This window comes from Erythranthe guttata, chromosome 10 (genome assembly GCF_056151865.1).
Source record: "Erythranthe guttata isolate IM_541 chromosome 10, IM_541, whole genome shotgun sequence".
Lineage (NCBI taxonomy): Eukaryota > Viridiplantae > Streptophyta > Magnoliopsida > Lamiales > Phrymaceae > Erythranthe > Erythranthe guttata.
In genome coordinates this window covers 19,424,421-19,442,419 of record NC_142542.1, presented here as the reverse complement: position 1 = coordinate 19,442,419, position 17,999 = coordinate 19,424,421, and the positions used below count along the sequence as shown (strand labels likewise).

At 37.0% G+C, this 17,999-nt stretch overlaps 2 protein-coding genes across 3 annotated transcripts; one reads left to right on the top strand and one right to left on the bottom strand.

Moving 5' to 3' along the window:
• Positions 1-3,112: 3,112 nt before the first annotated feature.
• Positions 3,113-4,984, bottom strand: LOC105966298 (protein FAR-RED ELONGATED HYPOCOTYL 3-like). The gene is made up of 4 exons (XM_088824785.1): positions 4,943-4,984; positions 4,597-4,688; positions 3,478-4,401; positions 3,113-3,392 (listed from the first exon to the last, which is right to left on the bottom strand). Exons 1-4 carry the CDS (start codon positions 4,982-4,984, stop codon positions 3,113-3,115), a joined length of 1,338 nt encoding a protein of 445 aa, XP_088680911.1.
• A 1,405-nt stretch (positions 4,985-6,389) lies between these two features.
• ABCA1 (ATP-binding cassette A1) lies at positions 6,390-17,850 on the top strand. 2 transcript variants are annotated; one of them, XM_012972631.2, is made up of 40 exons: positions 6,390-6,775; positions 7,315-7,394; positions 7,520-7,691; positions 7,785-7,867; positions 7,962-8,178; positions 8,293-8,501; positions 8,580-8,640; positions 8,731-8,817; positions 8,894-9,126; positions 9,217-9,331; positions 9,449-9,538; positions 9,626-9,846; positions 9,938-10,050; positions 10,125-10,231; positions 10,349-10,411; positions 10,528-10,614; positions 10,719-10,817; positions 10,891-11,075; positions 11,209-11,263; positions 11,347-11,418; positions 11,508-12,212; positions 12,295-12,473; positions 12,602-12,812; positions 12,934-13,017; positions 13,105-13,146; positions 13,271-13,367; positions 13,708-13,835; positions 13,920-14,024; positions 14,126-14,272; positions 14,509-14,754; positions 14,837-14,972; positions 15,131-15,210; positions 15,709-15,816; positions 15,909-16,059; positions 16,175-16,311; positions 16,398-16,472; positions 16,809-17,106; positions 17,211-17,344; positions 17,452-17,510; positions 17,621-17,850. In XM_012972631.2, exons 1-40 carry the CDS (start codon positions 6,665-6,667, stop codon positions 17,700-17,702), a joined length of 5,664 nt encoding a protein of 1,887 aa, XP_012828085.2. In that variant the 5' UTR covers positions 6,390-6,664; the 3' UTR covers positions 17,703-17,850. The 2 variants fall into 2 exon arrangements, with proteins under 2 accessions (XP_012828085.2, XP_088680560.1); XM_088824434.1 differs by having other exon boundaries at positions 6,545-6,775; positions 7,515-7,691.
• Positions 17,851-17,999: the final 149 nt, after the last annotated feature.

Genomic DNA, 17,999 nt, shown 5'->3' with positions numbered 1-17,999 from the left:
GGTGAAGTATGGCGACAATTCTACATTTCCTTCCGCGTATCGGGTACGAGCATATATTGCATACTTGCTTGGAAAGTTGTTGTTCGTGGATAAGAGTGGATCGAAGGTTAGAGCAGATTTTTTCCCACTGTTAGAGGAAATCAATCTCATTTGCGAGTATTCTTGGGGTTCGGCTACATTGGCCTATCTGTACCGACAGTTGGGCATGGCTACGCGAGCTGAGGCGGCGCAGATTGCTGGATGTCTGACACTATTAGAGGTATTATTATTATTATTACTATTATTATTATTATTGTTGTTGTTGTTGTTGTTGTTGTTGTTGTTGTTGTTGTTGTTGTTGTTGTTGTTGTTGTTGTTGTTGTTGTTGTTGTTGTTGTTTTTGTTGTTGCTGTTGGTGTTGTTGTTGTTGCTGTTGGTGTTGTTGTTGTTGCTGGTGTTGGTGTTGTTGTTGTTGCTGTTGGTGTTGTTGTTGTTGCTGTTGGTGTTGTTGTTGTTGCTGGTGTTGTTTTTGTTGTTGTTGTTGTTGTTGTTGTTGTTGTTGTTGTTGTTGTTGTTGTTGTTGTTGTTGTTGCTGTTGTTGTTGTTGTTGTTGTTGTTGTTGTTGTTGTTGTTGTTGTTGTTGTTAATTATGACGTATTATTATTTCCCGTACTGTAGTGTTGGATATATGAGTATTTTCCGTGTTTCCGGCCTCCGATGGTTAACGCACATGTTACGGGAGAGCCATGGTGTAAACGGTGGCAGGTGATACATCATATTCCTAAGGACGAGGATATACTAGTAGATTATCGTAGACGTCTCGATTCGATGCGTCCGTCAGATGTAAGTATCTATGTGTGTAAGTATCATTTTATATTAATTATGCTTATTAATATATGTGTATAATTAAATGAATATAGGTGAATTGGACGCCATTTGGATTGAAAGTGTCATCTGAAGTTGCAAAGACGGTTCATCACGGGACTATTCGATGGATGGATACGGTCGAGCCTTATATGCCCGATAGAGTTTTGCGTCAGTTCGGGTTTCGGCAGATTAAACCGGCGGACCCAATTCGTCCGCTAAAAGGGTCTAAGAGGGAGAGAAAAATAGCATCTTACAAGGTTAACTATGAGCCTGGCGATCAGATGTGGGATATCCCCCACACACACATGCTTAGTCGAGCTTACTATGGTCATCCGGCGCGTCCAGCTTGGGAGTCGGATCCGGAGTATATGTCGTGGTTTCTAGACCACACCCACGTCCGTGTACATCCTAGTACCGAGCCGGTTGAAAGAGCGGAACCATCTGCAGTTCCGGCTATATATGATCTCACCCGAGTGTTGCATCCGTACTTCTACGATAACTTGCCTCCGTCTACTATTCCAGGATATCGGATATGCCCGATGACTTCTTCAGGACGATCCAGGACATGTGCGCCCCATTCGCTGAGTATCTACAGTTGGACCGTGCTGATGCTGACGATCGGGATGCAGGACCCTCTCAGGGGCGACATTCTCACCGCAGGCGTAGGACGAGGGATACTTAGGTGTTCAGGACCTGATTTCCGTTTTTTAAGCTAAATTTATGTTTAATAAAATATGGTGTAACCATAACCTGATTTCCGTTTTTTAAGCTAAATCTATGTTTAATAAAATATGGTGTAACCATAACCTGATTTCCGTTTTTTAAGCTAAATCTATGTTTAATAAAATATGTGTAACCATAACCTGATTTCCGTTTTTTAAGCTAAATCTATGTTTATTATTATTATTATTATTATTATTATTATTATTATTATTATTATTATTATTATTATTATTATTATTATTATTATTATTAATATTATTATTATTATTATTATTATTATTATTATTATTATTATTATTATTATTATTATTATTATTATTATTATTATTATTATTATTATTATTATTATTATTATTATAACATAGTAATATTTATTATAACATCATAACATAATAATAATAATAACATACAATGTCAATAGTAATACATTCATTCCAACAAAATAAACAAAACTAAATCAAACACTATTAAGAATATCCCACATTTCACGTCGACTCCGCAACGCCTCTGGTAGATATGCAACACTATTATTGCTATACCTCGCCCACTGTCTATCAAACGGAGGAAGCGGAAAATTGTCATTCATCTTCACATACACAAAGTGGCTTCCTGATTCAAGAAATAGTATAGTCATCTCGTAAGATAACTGTGAAACACCTTCGGGAGCCCAAAGTGGTAAATAAGTCTGATTGCCCAAGCTGCTAGCCGACAAGACCAACGCGTTGTAATATGTTGCCACAACCACGCCCACGTCCGTGATAGTCATCCACTTCTCATAGGGTGCTGGGGCGTTGTCCCAATAAGCGACACTCGCCAATACCCGATACACTAAATTACCACCACCGAAATAATCCTTGAAGAACTCTTCGTGTGTTTTAATACAGTTATAAACATCCATTCTAACATCCATCCAATCATCCTCGTGGTTCTTCACTGCACACGCGACGCTTCGATAACCACAATTACCATCCCCTTGAACGTCCGTCCACGTCACAACCTCCGGAACAAGGCAGAAATGAAGGTGTCGCATCCAAGGGGGTCGGGGAATTTGACCTATTGCGGGTCCACTCACGGTCGATGAACGAGCACGACCACTGCTAGATCTCTCAGAAGATGAACCACGCCCTCTGTTGCCTCGTGTTCGTCCTCGTCCTCGTCCTCGTCCAGACTCTTCACCTTCTCCCGGAAATAATGGAAACTCATGCCCTGACAAATCCCTCTGTGTAGAGTTCGTCCGCGGTCTACCTCTCGGGCAGGCTAGTACTGGTGGCTCATTCATTTCCATAGCCCCGGGATGCATTCGTTCGAAAATGACATCTGTCACGTCCGTGATCTCAATTTCTGACCGCTCACGCAAATCATTCATTAACCCTTCTAGCCTGCCAATAGCCTGTGACCTGTGGTCGGGAACAGAACCAACACTTTCATCTAGGGAATCCCCGAATCCCGAAATAAATGTCCTCCAAAAAATGTGGACATCCTCTGCATAAAACACACCACGTCGTGCATTCATCTTTGCACGAATTTCATGTCTGCATGGGAGTCAAAGACATTTCCTCATATAACAGACGCAACCGTCTATGTCTTCATCCTTCTCATCGTCCAACATCTGCAGAGCATTATGTGTTACAATTCCACTGGACAATATTTTAAATACGGGCACGTTGATCGTATGGGCCCGAATCCTCTTTGATTTTGCAAAATCGGCTAGTATCTCGTTAAATTGATCTTTCATCATTGAGTGATACTGTGCCCAAAATGTGTCGAAGCCACCCGTCGACGATTCCAACCATCTTTTCAATGCTCTATGGTTGCTCTCCACCCTAATATGTTAAGAATATGCTATGTTTCAATAAATTACATGACAGTAAGTTAAGTATATATATTGAACAACTTATAAATAAATACCTGCTTGTCGATGTATTACCCAAATGGAAAATTAGATCCGTCCATGCTTTTACAAATTTCTCTTTGTATACGAGCCAAGTGTATTGGAGATACTCAATCAAATCTGGATAATTCGCGTACTCGTCCAACAAAGCTGTGTAATTCATGGCGAAATCTTCTTCAGACACTGATTTTACCAAGGTTTGCCACGTACCAACTACAAAAGCTGTGCCGCGACGCCTACTATTGCCGAGACATCTTGAAGCACGACGCCCCACATTCATGTTAATGTGCCAAAGACATAAGAGATGAGGTACGGTCGGAAATACATTCTCTAGCGCCTTTATGAGCCCTAACTCTCGATCCGTCACAATGGCACTAGGTAGAGTCTGAGGGGGGAAAAGTCTCTTCAGCTTTTGCAACACCCATGTGTAATGGTCTTCATTTTCATGGCGCAAAAATGCGACTGCTACAGTAAAAATTTTCCCGACAGGAGTAACACCAACAATCTCCAACAAAGGCAATTTGTACTGATTGGTTTTGTAAGTACTGTCAAGTAGTAATACGTACGGAAACTTACTTAACAATTCGACAGATTGAGGGTGAGCCCACATCAAATCAGTAACTGCATGTGTTGTTTCATCAGTACGGAACCACTTGTAATAGTTATGCTCCTCAAGCAACCCAATCAAATGTTGCATCACTGTACGGTCACCCCTAGATAGTCTTTTCAATTTCGCCTTCTCATTGTATATTTGTTTCGAATAAGCATCGAGACCCAAACCATTTTGTCTCAAGTTAGCCAAAATCTTCTTGGGCGGCACATGACTTTGTGACAGATCACTAATGATCTTCGCCTCCTCCTGAGACAATGCACTCATCCCATGCCCGGACTTGTATATCGGAACATGATTATGCTTCCCGTATATTACTCTGACCCCCCATCTATCATCCCATCGTAGTTCTCCGACAATATGAAAACCACAACCTATTGTTTTGCTACCGGTCCTTCTCGGACGCGCGTCTGGATTAGTTGATGGACATTCTCGTTTTTCCCCGAATAGGTCACAAGTCAAAAAAATCTTTTTTTTAGGACTGCTGCTTTTTACTATTTTCACAAAAAGACCTCTTGCAACGAACCTCACCCAAACCACTACCTCATCCTTCGAGTCAAACAACTGAGTAGTGGTAAAATAATCGGTATGATCAACTTCAAATGTAGTCGTATCGTCCTGAAAAAAACGTAAAAAAATTGATTTAAAAAAAAAAAAAAAAAAAAAGGTTTAAAATTCAAAAGCCCAAGTTGGGCGCCCGGCAGTGCAGTGCACGCCCATGTTGGGCGTGCAGTTGGCCTACAAACGCCCATAATGGGCGTGTAACAGCCAACTGCACGCCCAACATGGGCGTGCACTGCACTGTCGGGCGCCCATGTTGGGCTTTCGATTGTTTAGCCCATTTTTTTCGATCGAAAACACGGAATTTTTACCTCGCTGTGTTCGCTATCTCGATCTTCATCCGATGAACTCATTTATGTTCGTATATCACACCAATAAGAATGATTTGTGAAGAAATCGTCTTGAGAGCAATATTTTTTAGAGAGAGAGAGAGAGAGTTTTTTTGAACGGTAAATAGCCTTTTTCAAACGGTAAAAAGCAAATCCCCTTATTTATTATATATATATATATATATATATTTAAAAAAAAAAACAAATGTTCCAAATGTAAAGATGCATATCAACAGAAAACCGATTGTGACGTGGCGAGCCGCCTAAGCATGCATTTGACCGTTTGGCTTTCTTATTTTTTTTTTTTTTTTTTTTTTTTGGTAATGCAGGAACCCGCAGCCAACCATATAGGTGCACTGGGTAAACCTACACTCTCGTATAATAGCTTGCAAACCATACGAGAGATGTAAACCACACTAGGCTAACCATGTGTGACAAGCTCGACCTAGCGACCGTTGACAAGGGGATTCGAGCTTGGGTCAATTGACCCAAGCTCCCTTGCTCCAACCGCTAGGCCACCCTTGCGGGTTAGCTTTCTTATTTCTTTATTTATGCAAGTTGATGTCCTTAAAAAAAAAAATATAATAATATAATATCCAGAATAAATTTATATAACTCACAACACCACATTTAATTAATATAAGTCAATAAATTAACTAGCACAAAATTAAACAAGAATGATAATTAAATAAATATTAATTATCTCAGCCATTATTATTATTAATTGACTGATGTGTACAAATAGGGGTGCAAGTCGGATGGATCGGATCGGAATTAGACTTGTCGGAAAATTTCCAAAAAAATTCGGAAGTACAAAATCAATTTCAATTCCAATTCCAAAATTTTCGGAATCTAAAAATTCATTCCAATTCCAAAAGACCCGGAAATTTCGGAATTTCGGAAAAAAATCGGAATTCACATAAGCTTAAATTTTTCAAAACTTAGCGAAAATTTTCTAAAATGTTCATAATTTTTCAAAAATAAGAAACGTCCACGTCAATAAAAATAAAATTAATAACTACTAAATTTCAGTTCAAAAAATAAATAAAAATAAACACAACATAATATCTAATAAAACTTCTAACAACAATTCATTAAGTCAAAATCCTAAAACCAAACTTATAGGTGTATTGAAAAAAAAAATAAGTGTTATAGGTGAATTTTTCGGAAAAAAATCGGAATTTTTCGAAATTAATTTCGGAAATCAAATCGGATCGGAAATCGGAAATTCCAAATTTATTTTATATAATTCCAATTCCAATCCAAAAAAATCGGAAAAATTCGGAAATCGGAATTTCGGAAGTCAGAATGAAATAAGTTGTTCCAAAATCGGAACTTTTCGGATCGGAACCGGCGGAAATTGGAATTTCCGTTCCAACTTGCACCCCTATGTACAAATGAAGAAAATAAAATACTAAAGCCAGTTTAATTGGGGATTATTCTTCCCTTATTTTATTCCATTACGACCGTTCCTCTCTCTCTCTAAAAATTTTCTCGATTATATAATCAGTAAGAGAGAGAATGAATGCTCATTAGAATGTACACATCGATTATATAATCTCTACATAGTGTACATATATTTTTGTCTGCTTTTTCCTCTTGAACTACTACCACTGTCTTAGGTTTCTACTTTCTAGTGCGTGTGTCTGTGTGTGTGTGAGAGAGAGAGAGAGAGAGAGAGAGAGAGAGAGTGCCCAAAATTGAATGGAGAAGAAGAAAGAGAAGACGATGATGTCTTCAAGAAGACAATTGAAGGCCATGCTTCGCAAGAATTGGCTTCTCAAGATTCGCCACCCTTTCATCACCTGTGCTGAGGTCTCTCTCTCTCTCTCTCTCTCTCTCTCTCTCTCTCTCTCTCTCTCTCTCTCACACACACACACACACAGACACACAGACACACACACAATTGTACAGTGTTTGTATTTACACATATTGAGGATTGTGTATCTCAATTTGGGGCAAGAACTTCAGGATCAACAATTTTGATCTTACTGTTTCTTGTCAATTTTTTTGATAATTAATTAATTAATTAACATTGATTAATGTTTAATTTTCTTGTGTGCCCACAAATAATTTCCCACAAAATTGATGTACATGTTATGTATGTATATTGTATCTAATGTCTGATAAAACTGCCAGCAGGTATATTCACCAGCTCTTGTTTAATTTTACTTCACAGTTCTTTTGAGTCTCGGGTTCTTAAAACGAATCAATTTCGTGTTTAGTTTCCGATAGCGTCGGAATTTTACATTTCCCACGTGTTCTTACTTTGATGATTGGATTGATTAAAATTAAAATCAAAATTAAAATTTAGCCATGTTGTTTATTTACTTAGTTTCATTTTCGATGGGCAGATTTTGCTTCCAACTGTTGTCATGTTGTTGCTTATAGCTGTAAGAACGAGAGTCGACACACAACTACACCCTCCACAGCCGTAAGTATTCTATTCTCGATCCTATCGTATACGAAAAAACTTACTCGAAGCTGCTATTGTTATTTTGCCTTTTATTTTTTTATCCTTAAATAAGTCGAACCATCACAAAAACGAGGCCAGTGCAGATATATTAGAAAGGACATGCTTGTGGATGTGGGAAAAGGCGAAAAGTCTCCGCCCTTCAACGAAATTTTGGAATTGTTACACTCAAAGGACGAGTATTTGGCATTTGCGCCAGATTCAAACGAGATGAGGATGATGATAAATGTACTTTCTGTAAAGTTTCCTCTGCTGAAGGTACGCTCAAATACTTGCGTTGAATCAACGAGTATAACTATTTTTGTAATACTTTCTTTAGTGTAACGAGTATTGTTGTAATGTATTTTCCAGCTGGCAGCAAAAGTTTACAAAGACGAGGAAGAGCTCGAGACGTACATACACTCAGATCTTTACGGTGCTTACGATAAAGTGAAGTAAGTCGTGGTTTTCTTTCGTTTGCTTCTATATTTTCACAACATGATTTTGTTACACTTTATTCAAATTTTCTCTTTCGCTTGATGCTTGTAGGAATAGCACGAATCCGAAAATTAAAGGAGCTATTGTTTTTCATAGTCAAGGCCCTCAGTTGTTCGACTACAGCATACGCTTGAACCACACGTGGGCGTTTTCGGGATTTCCGAATGTTAAATCCATTATGGACACAAATGGTCCTTATCTCAACGACTTGGAATTAGGTGTCAACGTTATACCGATAATGCAGTACAGCTTCAGTGGATTCTTAACTGTACGGTCTCGTTATCCTTCTGCAGCTTTCGAGAAACTATATTTAAATTATATTTTTATGACCTAAGAATCGCATAAATGTTTTTTCGTTATCTATTTAATTTTACTTTTGCAGCTTCAACAAGTAATGGATTCATTCATTATATTTGCTGCACAACAACATATGACAAACTCAGACAATTTGGACACGACTTCATCGTACACACAATTTGATATACCGTGGAAAAAATTTAGCCCTTCAACCATAAGACTTGCCCCGTTTCCGACTCGTGAATACACAGACGACGAGTTCCAATCCATTGTCAAGAGAGTCATGGGAGTGCTGTATGTATACTTCTATATAAACGTTTTTTTTTTAATTATTATTTTTTCTTATCGTCGTCCTGTTTTTTATATTAACAGGTACTTGCTGGGATTTCTCTTTCCAATCTCTCGATTAATTAGCTACTCTGTTTTCGAAAAGGTAGTGCGTCAACTTTTTACGTTCGGAATTAAATAACATATTTCGTAATCACGTCTTTATACTAACTACCGTTAGTTATCGATACATTAGGAGCAGAAGATCAAGGAAGGTCTTTACATGATGGGTCTCAAAGACAACATGTTCAATCTCTCATGGTTTATTACGTATTCGTTTCAGGTTCGTGTTTTGCGATCGTAGTTAAGTAAGTTTTGATAACTACTAATGACAATGCGTTTCTTTTTTGCTTTTGCAGTTTGCGATATCTTCGGGAATAATCACTCTTTGCACGATGGGATCACTTTTTAAGTACAGCGACAAGTCTTTGGTGTTTGTCTACTTCTTCAGTTTTGGACTTAGCTCGATAACGCTGTCTTTTTTAATCTCCACATTCTTCACACGCGCAAAAACGGCAGTTGCAGTTGGGACACTTGCTTTTCTTGCAGCCTTCTTCCCTTATTATACAGTTGACGATGAGACTGTCTCCATGTACGTATTCATTCCATGGTAAAAACTAGAAATGAACGTATAATTTTTTTATTTTTTTTTACTGTTTTTTTTTTGACTGTATGATTGTAGGCTATTTAAGGTCATTGCATCTTTTATGTCACCCACGGCATTTGCTTTGGGATCGATAAACTTTGCTGATTACGAACGCGCTCATGTTGGACTTCGGTGGAGCAACATCTGGCGGGTAGCTTTGCTTTTTTTTTTTTTTTTTTTTTTTTAAATTTATTATTGTATGCTTTTTATAAATTTTGTTCTTCCTTTCTTTATCTTCAATTTTGATTCAAATTCGATGTTATTACAGGAATCTTCTGGAGTTTGCTTTCTGGTATGTCTTGTGATGATGTGGCTCGACACTTTCTTGTACGGTGCTGTTGGTCTATATTTAGATAAGGTTATCTTCTCTACTTATATACTAAAATTCGATTTTCGTTTATTTTTTTCCTACCAAAAACTAAAATTTATGTACTATGAGGATCAGGTCCTCCATAAGGAAAACGGGGTGCGCTACAGTTGGAGTTCTATGTTCTTTAATCACTTTTGGACGAAAAATAATCGAAGTGAACAGTTTTCTTCAACTTCAAAGGCTAAGTTTATTGATAGCAACTTCGAAGAAAATTCGAATCTATCTGAAAGAGATCCATATAAACCAGTGCTGGAAGCAATCAGTTTCGAAATGAAGCAACAAGAACTCGATGGGCGGTAATTAAATATATCAAAAAAAATAATGCCTAAGTTTGCATGCAGATGAACATACGTGAAAGATATAACTTTTGTTGTAATTTATCTCCAGATGTATTCAGATAAGAAATTTGCACAAGGTTTATACTTCCAAGAAGGCAAACTGCTGTGCTGTCAATTCCTTACAGCTGTCCCTGTACGAGAATCAAATTCTTGCTCTTTTAGGTAGCCAACATTATTTTTACCTTCTGTTAACTTTCAGTTCTGTAACGGTTGACCTTAGTTTTTACACTGTGCAGGACATAATGGAGCTGGTAAAAGCACAACTATATCCATGCTTGTCGGCCTTATTCGTCCGACTTCTGGAGATGCCTTGGTTTTTGGCAAGAACATCTTAACTGACATGGTAATAATTTTGTTTTAGTTTTACGTAAGTACGTATCAGTAGCTTACATATGCAATAAATATTACATTGTATGTAAAATTTGGATGTTTAAGCTGCATCTCTTTGTTGGTTTTGCAGGATGAAATACGGCAAAGTCTCGGTGTCTGTCCCCAATACGACATTCTTTTTCCAGAATTGACTGTAAAATTTTCCGTCCAAACTTCCGAACTTTTCCTTTTCAATCTCGTGGAATTACTAATACCCGTTTCTTCTTTTTATCCATTCATGTGTTGACTAATGTTACTTCCTTGTATCAGGTGAAGGAGCATTTAGAAATATTCGCCAACATAAAGGGAGTGAAAGACGATTGCTTGGAGAATGTTGTAATTGAAATGGCCGAAGAAGTAAGTCGATATTCTTGATTGGGATAATTTTCAATTTTTTCGCTACATTTGTTTTCTGTCTTAATTTTTGAATTATTTCGAGATAATTTCTCGTGTAAAAATAGGTGGGTTTGGCAGATAAACTCAATACTCTTGTACGAGCTCTTTCCGGGGGTATGCGTAGGAAGTTATCCCTCGGTATTGCACTCATCGGAGACAGTAAGGTTTGTACAAGATTTCGTATACCTTCTAATTCTGACAATGGATCTAACTAAGGTTCTTACATAATAATACAAGGTTATTATCCTCGATGAACCGACAAGTGGAATGGATCCGTACTCGATGCGGTTAACATGGCAGTTAATAAAAAGAATAAAAAAGGGAAGGATAATACTGCTCACTACTCACTCCATGGATGAAGCTGATGCATTAGGAGATCGGATAGCTATCATGGCCAACGGTTCTCTTAAATGTTGTGGAAGGTTCGGTTCTTCTTCCCTCTTACATTTAAACATATTTTTATGTCGAGGATTAAATAAATAATTTATACATCTAGCTAGATTTAACTTTTCGTACTTTTCGATACTGTCGCATAATTTATGATTTTGTCGACAGTTCCTTTTTCTTGAAGCAGCAGTATGGTGTTGGGTATACTCTTACCTTGGTTAAGGTGAGTACATCTCGTTCAGCTTATGATGTTAGAGAACTGAATTGATCTTTTTGATGTAATAAGTTTTCTTTTTTTGATTTCAGACAACACCGACTGCCTCCGCAGCAGGCGATATTGTGTACAGTCACATTCCATCAGCAACATGCGTGAGCGAAGTATTCTTCTGAATTCATATGCTTTTATTGTATGTTTTCGATCTTTAGAAAATTCCTATTATTACTTAACCTTCTTGTGAAAAAAACAGGTTGGTAATGAAATTTCGTTCAAGCTCCCTCTTGCATCCTCGTCATCCTTCGAGAGTATGTTCCGAGAAATCGAGCGTTGTATGCAAAGATCGAATCCTAGCTTCGGTACTGCAGACTGCTCCGGCGATAGTAATTTTCCCGGCATCGAGAGCTACGGCATATCTGTCACAACCCTGGAGGAAGTATTTCTGAGAGTTGCCGGTGGTGATTTTGACGAAATCGAGAGCCCCGTTGACGATAATAACCCTCTAATAATTACACCCGATTCGGATGTCGACCAACCTAGCCAAAATAGAATCTGTTACTCGAAAGTTTGCAAACACTACAGTGAAGTTATCGGCTTTATATTCTCGACAATGGGGAAAGCTTGTAGTCTATTTTTGGCAGCTACACTACATGTCATAAAGTTTATCAGTATGCAGTGTTGTTGCTCTTGTATATTTTCGAGGTCGACTTTTTGGAAACACTCGAAAGCGTTGCTGATAAAGAGGGCGGTTTCAGCTAAGCGTGACCAAAAGACTATTGTTTTTCAGTTACTAATTCCCGCCATTTTCTTGCTTTTGGGTCTTCTTTTGGTCAAAATTAAGCCACACCCTGACCAGCAATCGGTAACCTTTACGACCTCACATTTCAACCCTTTATTAACTGGTGGAGGTGGTGGCGGCCCGATTCCTTTCGATCTTTCCTTGCTCGTTGCTCAAGAAGTAAGAATATTTCTGGATTATGTATTTTCTTTTTTACGTGTAGAAAAATTTTTCGGGGTATGAAATGGTGTGGGTTTCATAGGTTTCGGAGCATGTGAATGGAGGATGGATTCAAAGATTTAGACAAACTGCGTATGAGTTTCCCGATTCGAGAAAGGCGATGGATGATGCTGTTGAAGCTGCAGGGCAAACTTTGGGCCCTCTTTTACTTTCGATGAGTGAATATCTCATGTCCAGTGATAACGAAACCTATCAGTCGAGGTATGTTATTGTTACTTCATATTCTTACCTTGTAATATATATATATATATATATATATATATATATATATATATATATATATATATATATATATATATATTGAATAACTTATACTTGTTTGTGTAAAGGTACGGAGCAGTTGTCATGGATGAACAGAGTGAGGATGGGAGTCTAAGTTACACTGTTCTTCACAACGGCTCTTGCCAGCATGGCGCTCCGACGTTTATCAACTTGATAAACTCTGCTGTACTCAGGCTTGCTACTCTCGACGACAATATGACAATTCAAACACGTAATCACCCCTTGCCTCTGGCAAAAAGTCAACTCCAACAACGTCATGTACGTTTAAAAGTTATTTTAAGTGTGACCAGATGTGATTTGATGATTCTGTTTTCGACGTATTAACCGATTAGTTCAATTTCAAAAATATGAACGTCGTTTTTTCGAGTATGACGTGTAGGATCTGGATGCGTTTAAAGTTGCTGTTATTGTTACGATCGCCTTCTCTTTTATTCCTGCTTCATTTGCTGTGGCAATTGTGAAGGTAAAGTTTTCAAATTTTGGTAACTATAGTCTATATATGTCATGTAATACATATATGTTCGTCTTGGTAATATAATTTTCGATACAGGAGCGTGAAGTAAAAGCTAAACATCAACAACTCATTAGTGGGGTATGTTTTTTTTTCTTCTTTTTTGTAAAAGTTTTTAGCTTCTTTACTTCTTTCAAGATTCTTCCGACGTTGCACTCATCTTGATTTGTGTATTTTATTCCACCATTTGATTCCCTTTTTGTAGGTGTCCGTAATGTCGTATTGGGCTTCGACATATTTTTGGGACTTCATCAGTTTCTTAATACCTTCATCTTTTGCAATGTTTCTCTTCTTCGTATTTGGTATGTTCTTCGAGTATAACAAAAGTTTTCCTTGTGCCTAGTTGTCATATTCACAATTTAAATAAAGGGCAAATTACGGCCACCGCCCTGAGGTGAGGTCAAATTACGAAAAAAACCCTCATGTTTGGGCAATTACAACCACCCCTCAACTATGTATTTTCTTGTACGTCCACCCGTACGGTGTCAAATTTACGTACTGAAGGGTTTTTTTCGTAAGAAAAACAGGAGGGTTTTTTTCGTAATTTGGGTTTACCTCGGGGGGATGGCCGTAATTTGCCCTTTAAATATATTTGAACTTAAATTATCTACTAACACTCTGAAATTCATTTATTTTTGTCAGGCTTAGATCAATTCATTGGAAAAAACTCTTTGCTCTCGACTGTGCTCATGTTCCTCGGATATGGATTATCGATAGCGTCATCTACTTATTGCCTCACTTTTTTCTTTTCCGATCATAGCATGGCACAGGTATTCATCCCGATTTTTTTTGTGTGTGAATTTCCGTGATTTTTCTTGTCTGAAATGCTGAAATTGCTTGTACTATGTATGCAGAATGTTGTCCTCTTGGTCCATTTTTTCACTGGGCTCGTTCTTATGGTTATATCTTTCGTAATGGGGCTTATACAGTCAACAGCACATACCAATTCTCTTCTCAAGGTTCGATTTTTTTGTTCGTTTGAAACTTCAAATTTATTGTTCAATTCTTGTATTCATTCATCGAATAAGTGATACTATTTCTTTAATATTTTTTTTTCCAGAATTTCTTCAGATTGTCGCCTGGATTTTGCTTCGCCGACGGTTTAGCTTCATTAGCTCTTTTGAGACAAGGGATGAAAAAGGGATCTGGAGATAGTGTTTTTGATTGGAACGTCACTGGTGCTTCTATATGTTATTTGGCTGCTGAGGTGCTCCTCTAATTTTTACGTAGAATTTCTTTCAAAGAGGAGTGGTAATAGCATTTTTTTCTTCTAATAATCAAATGAATTGTTTCGTAGATTCTGATAATTGCACGACTTTTCTAAACGGCCGACCTTTCCAAAATTAGAAAAATTAGAATTTCTTACATGTTTTACTATTTAACTTGTAATATAAATTTCAGATATTACATCCACAGTAACTTTTTTTTTCTTACTTTGTGTAGGGCGTTGTTTATTTCGCCTTGACACTTGGTCTTGAAGTTCTACTGCCTCACAAAAACCTTTTTACGGCTTCTAATTTATGGACGAATTTTAAAAGAAATTTTTATTCACCTTCGAGTAGTGCTTTAGAACCGCTTCTCAAAGGTAATTCTGATCTCGAGGAGGACATTGACGTAAAAACGGAAAGAAATCGAGTACTATCAGATGGAGTTGGTAGCGCAATTATCTACCTGCGTAATTTACGAAAGGTAATTGAGCACATTAAAATTAATTCAATATTATATGGTTGAATTCTAATTTAGTCATTTTTAATACTTCGTGTTTTTTCAGGTATTTCCGGGAGGGAAGCAGCATAGTCCAAAAGTTGCTGTTCATTCGTTGACTTTTTCGGTTCAAGAGGGAGAGTGTTTTGGCTTTTTAGGAACCAACGGTGCTGGAAAAACAACAACTCTGTCGATGCTCTCTGGTAAAACAATTATATATATATATATATATATATATATATATATATATATATATATATATATATATATATATATATATATATATATATATATATATATATATATATATATATAAGTTAATTAAAAAAAATGTATTTTTCTGTCTAATTGTTGAGTACAGGAGAAGAACGGCCGAGCGATGGAACTGCGTATATTTTTGGTAAAGATATAAGATCGAACCCGAAGGCTGCCCATCAGCATGTATGGACTTATGTAAATTGAAATGTTAAATGTCGTTTCAATTTTACTAAATACCGTTTTGACTTCAAGCGAGATTTTGATCCTTTTGTAGTCTGATTTTGGCAAAATTCAAAACACGGAAACTGTAGTCCTTTGAGTTAGCTTTCTAATCCAACTTGAATCAGCTAGATTGGATGTCGGGTGACAAAGTTATGCATGAATGATTTACATTTTGAATTTTAGATAACTCAAAACATCAAAGTTGTGGGCAATGTTCATTGATTTGTGCATATCTTTCTCAGCCGACATCCAATCTTGGTGATTCAAGTTGGATTAGAAAGCTAACTTAAAGGACTACAATTTCCGTGTTTTGAATTTTGCCAAAATCAGAATCGAAAATGGTTAAAATCTCGTTCGAAGTCATAACAGTATTTAGTAAAATTGAAACGACATTTATCACATCCCTTATCTGAATGACATGTGGCTGATTATTTTATTAATATATGTTATGCCGATTAGATTGGATATTGTCCTCAATTTGATGCTCTTCTTGAATTCGTCACTGTTCGCGAGCACCTTGAGCTCTATGCCAGAATAAAAGGGATCGAAGAGTATGACCTCGAACGTGTAAGAAACCCTTTTAACTTCTTTTCCTCGTTATATATATATCATAGTTTAAAACACGAAATTAATTTATTACATGATTATTATTGATGCAGGTTGTAATGGAAAAATTGGAGGAGTTTAACTTGTTGAAACATGCCGATAAGCCAGCGTATGCTTTAAGTGGTGGAAACAAACGTAAATTATCCGTCGCAATTGCTATGATTGCCGATCCTCCACTTGTCATTCTTGACGAGCCCTCTACTGGTAATAAATAAATAAATAAATAAATTGTTGCTTAACCAAGAATTAGTGTTTAATTAATTACATTATAATTATGTGTATTTTATTTATATTATGATTTTTATCTTTAATTTGTAAGGAATGGATCCTATCGCGAAAAGATTCATGTGGGAAGTTATATCACGCTTATCGACCCGACGGGGGAAGACAGCTGTCATTCTAACTACCCACAGCATGAATGAAGCTCAAGCCCTCTGCACTAGGATTGGCATAATGGTAAATGTTCTCGAGATTTTCCGATTTTCTTTGAATTATAAAAAATAGCGATAAATTTTATTCTCGTAAATCGTGATTACTTTTAGGTTGGTGGCAAGCTAAGATGCATTGGGAGCCCTCAGCATCTCAAAAATAGATTCGGCAATCATCTTGAGCTAGAGGTAATATTTTCCTATCTTTTTATTTCAATAAAAAAAGGGCAAATTACGGCCACCCCCTGAGGTAATCCCAAATTACGAAAAAACCCCTGTCGTTTGGATAATTACAACCACCCCTCAACTATGTATTGTCTTAAGAAAAAACCCCTGGATAATTTTGACACCGTAAGGGTGGACGTGTAAGACAGTACATAGTCGAGGGGTGGTTGTAATTATCCAAACGACAGGGGTTTTTTCGTAATTTGGGATTACCTCAGGGGGTGGCCGTAATTTGCCCTTTTTTTTTTTCTTTTTGAAATGTTTCATGTTTATAATTTAAATTTTATTCTTTTTCTAAAGGTGAAACCTAGTGAAGTAAGCCGTTCGGATTTGGATGCAATGTGCCAAACAGTTCAGGAAAAGTTCTTCGACATTCCTAGTCATCCACGAAGTATACTAAACGACCTCGAAATTTGCATCGGGGGTATTGAAGGTAATTTAGGCGAAACAGCTGCAGAAATCAGCTTGTCGAACGAGATGGTTTTAACTATAGGAAGGTGGCTCGGCAATGGAGAAAGAGTGGAGGCTCTCGTATCTGGCGATAGTGATTCTTGTGGGGTTTTGGATGAACAGTTGTCGGAGCTGTTACTTCGGGACGGTACGTACTGTAGTAGACCAAACAATTAATTTCTTATTTATTTTGTTAAAATTGATAATTTTATTTATTTGTTTTTTAATATACCTTAATTGTTATTTTGTTAGGTGGTATACAATTGCCGGTATTTTCGGAGTGGTGGCTAACCAAAGAAAAGTTTGCGGTAATTGATTCGTTCATTCAATCATCGTTCCCCGGTTCGACTTATCAAAGTTGTGATGGCTTGAGTGTTAAATACCAGGTAATTATATTTTTATTAAATATTTTTTTTTTAATATTCATGCAACTATGTTATGTATCGGGATTTTTCGGTTTGGGGAAAACTGATTATTTAATTTACGAGGGCAGCTGCCGTACCATGAAGACCTTTCTCTTGCTGATGTTTTCGGACACATGGAGAGGAACAGGTAAAACGGTTTTCTTTTTTTTTTTTTTTTTTTTTTTTTTTTTTTTTTTATATATATATATTTTATTATTTTCTCGGAATATTCTAAGAAATATAACAATCTTGGTGCAGAAATGAACTTGGAATATCAGAGTATAGCATCAGCCAATCGACACTCGAAACTATATTCAACCATTTCGCAACGAATTCTTAATTTTTTTTTCTTTTTCTTTTCCGGGGGTGTATATTCTCACGCAGTTGAAGTGTGTTTATGTAAAAATTAGAAGAAAACAAATACATAAAGATATATAAAATGAGCTGAGCTCGACAGGTTCGGCTCGACTTGAGCTCGAGCTTATCAATTGAAATTAGCTCCATGATCTAGCTCGAGCTCATAAAATTTGACTCGAGTTCGAGCTCGAACTCGAAAAATCTGACGAGCTCGGCTTATTTGCACCCCTACTTAGAAAGAAAATTGACTTTTTATATGTGTGATTATATTTTTGCCAAT

Bases quoted from the DNA above. Each gene is read 5' to 3' on its own strand.
- LOC105966298 (XM_088824785.1), bottom strand. From the start codon at position 4,984: ATGAGTTCATCGGATGAAGATCGAGATAGCGAACACAGCGAG. The intron at 4,689-4,942 runs GTAAAAATTCCG...CGTTTTTTTCAG, and splicing joins GAGATAGCGAACACAGCGAG to GACGATACGACTACATTTGA. The intron at 3,393-3,477 runs GTATTTATTTAT...TTAACATATTAG, and splicing joins GGTAATACATCGACAAGCAG to GGTGGAGAGCAACCATAGAG.
- ABCA1 (XM_012972631.2), top strand. From the start codon at position 6,665: ATGGAGAAGAAGAAAGAGAAGACGATGATGTCTTCAAGAAGACAATTG. The intron at 8,502-8,579 runs GTATGTATACTT...TTATATTAACAG, and splicing joins AAGAGAGTCATGGGAGTGCT to GTACTTGCTGGGATTTCTCT. The intron at 14,025-14,125 runs GTTCGATTTTTT...TTTTTTTTCCAG, and splicing joins ATACCAATTCTCTTCTCAAG to AATTTCTTCAGATTGTCGCC.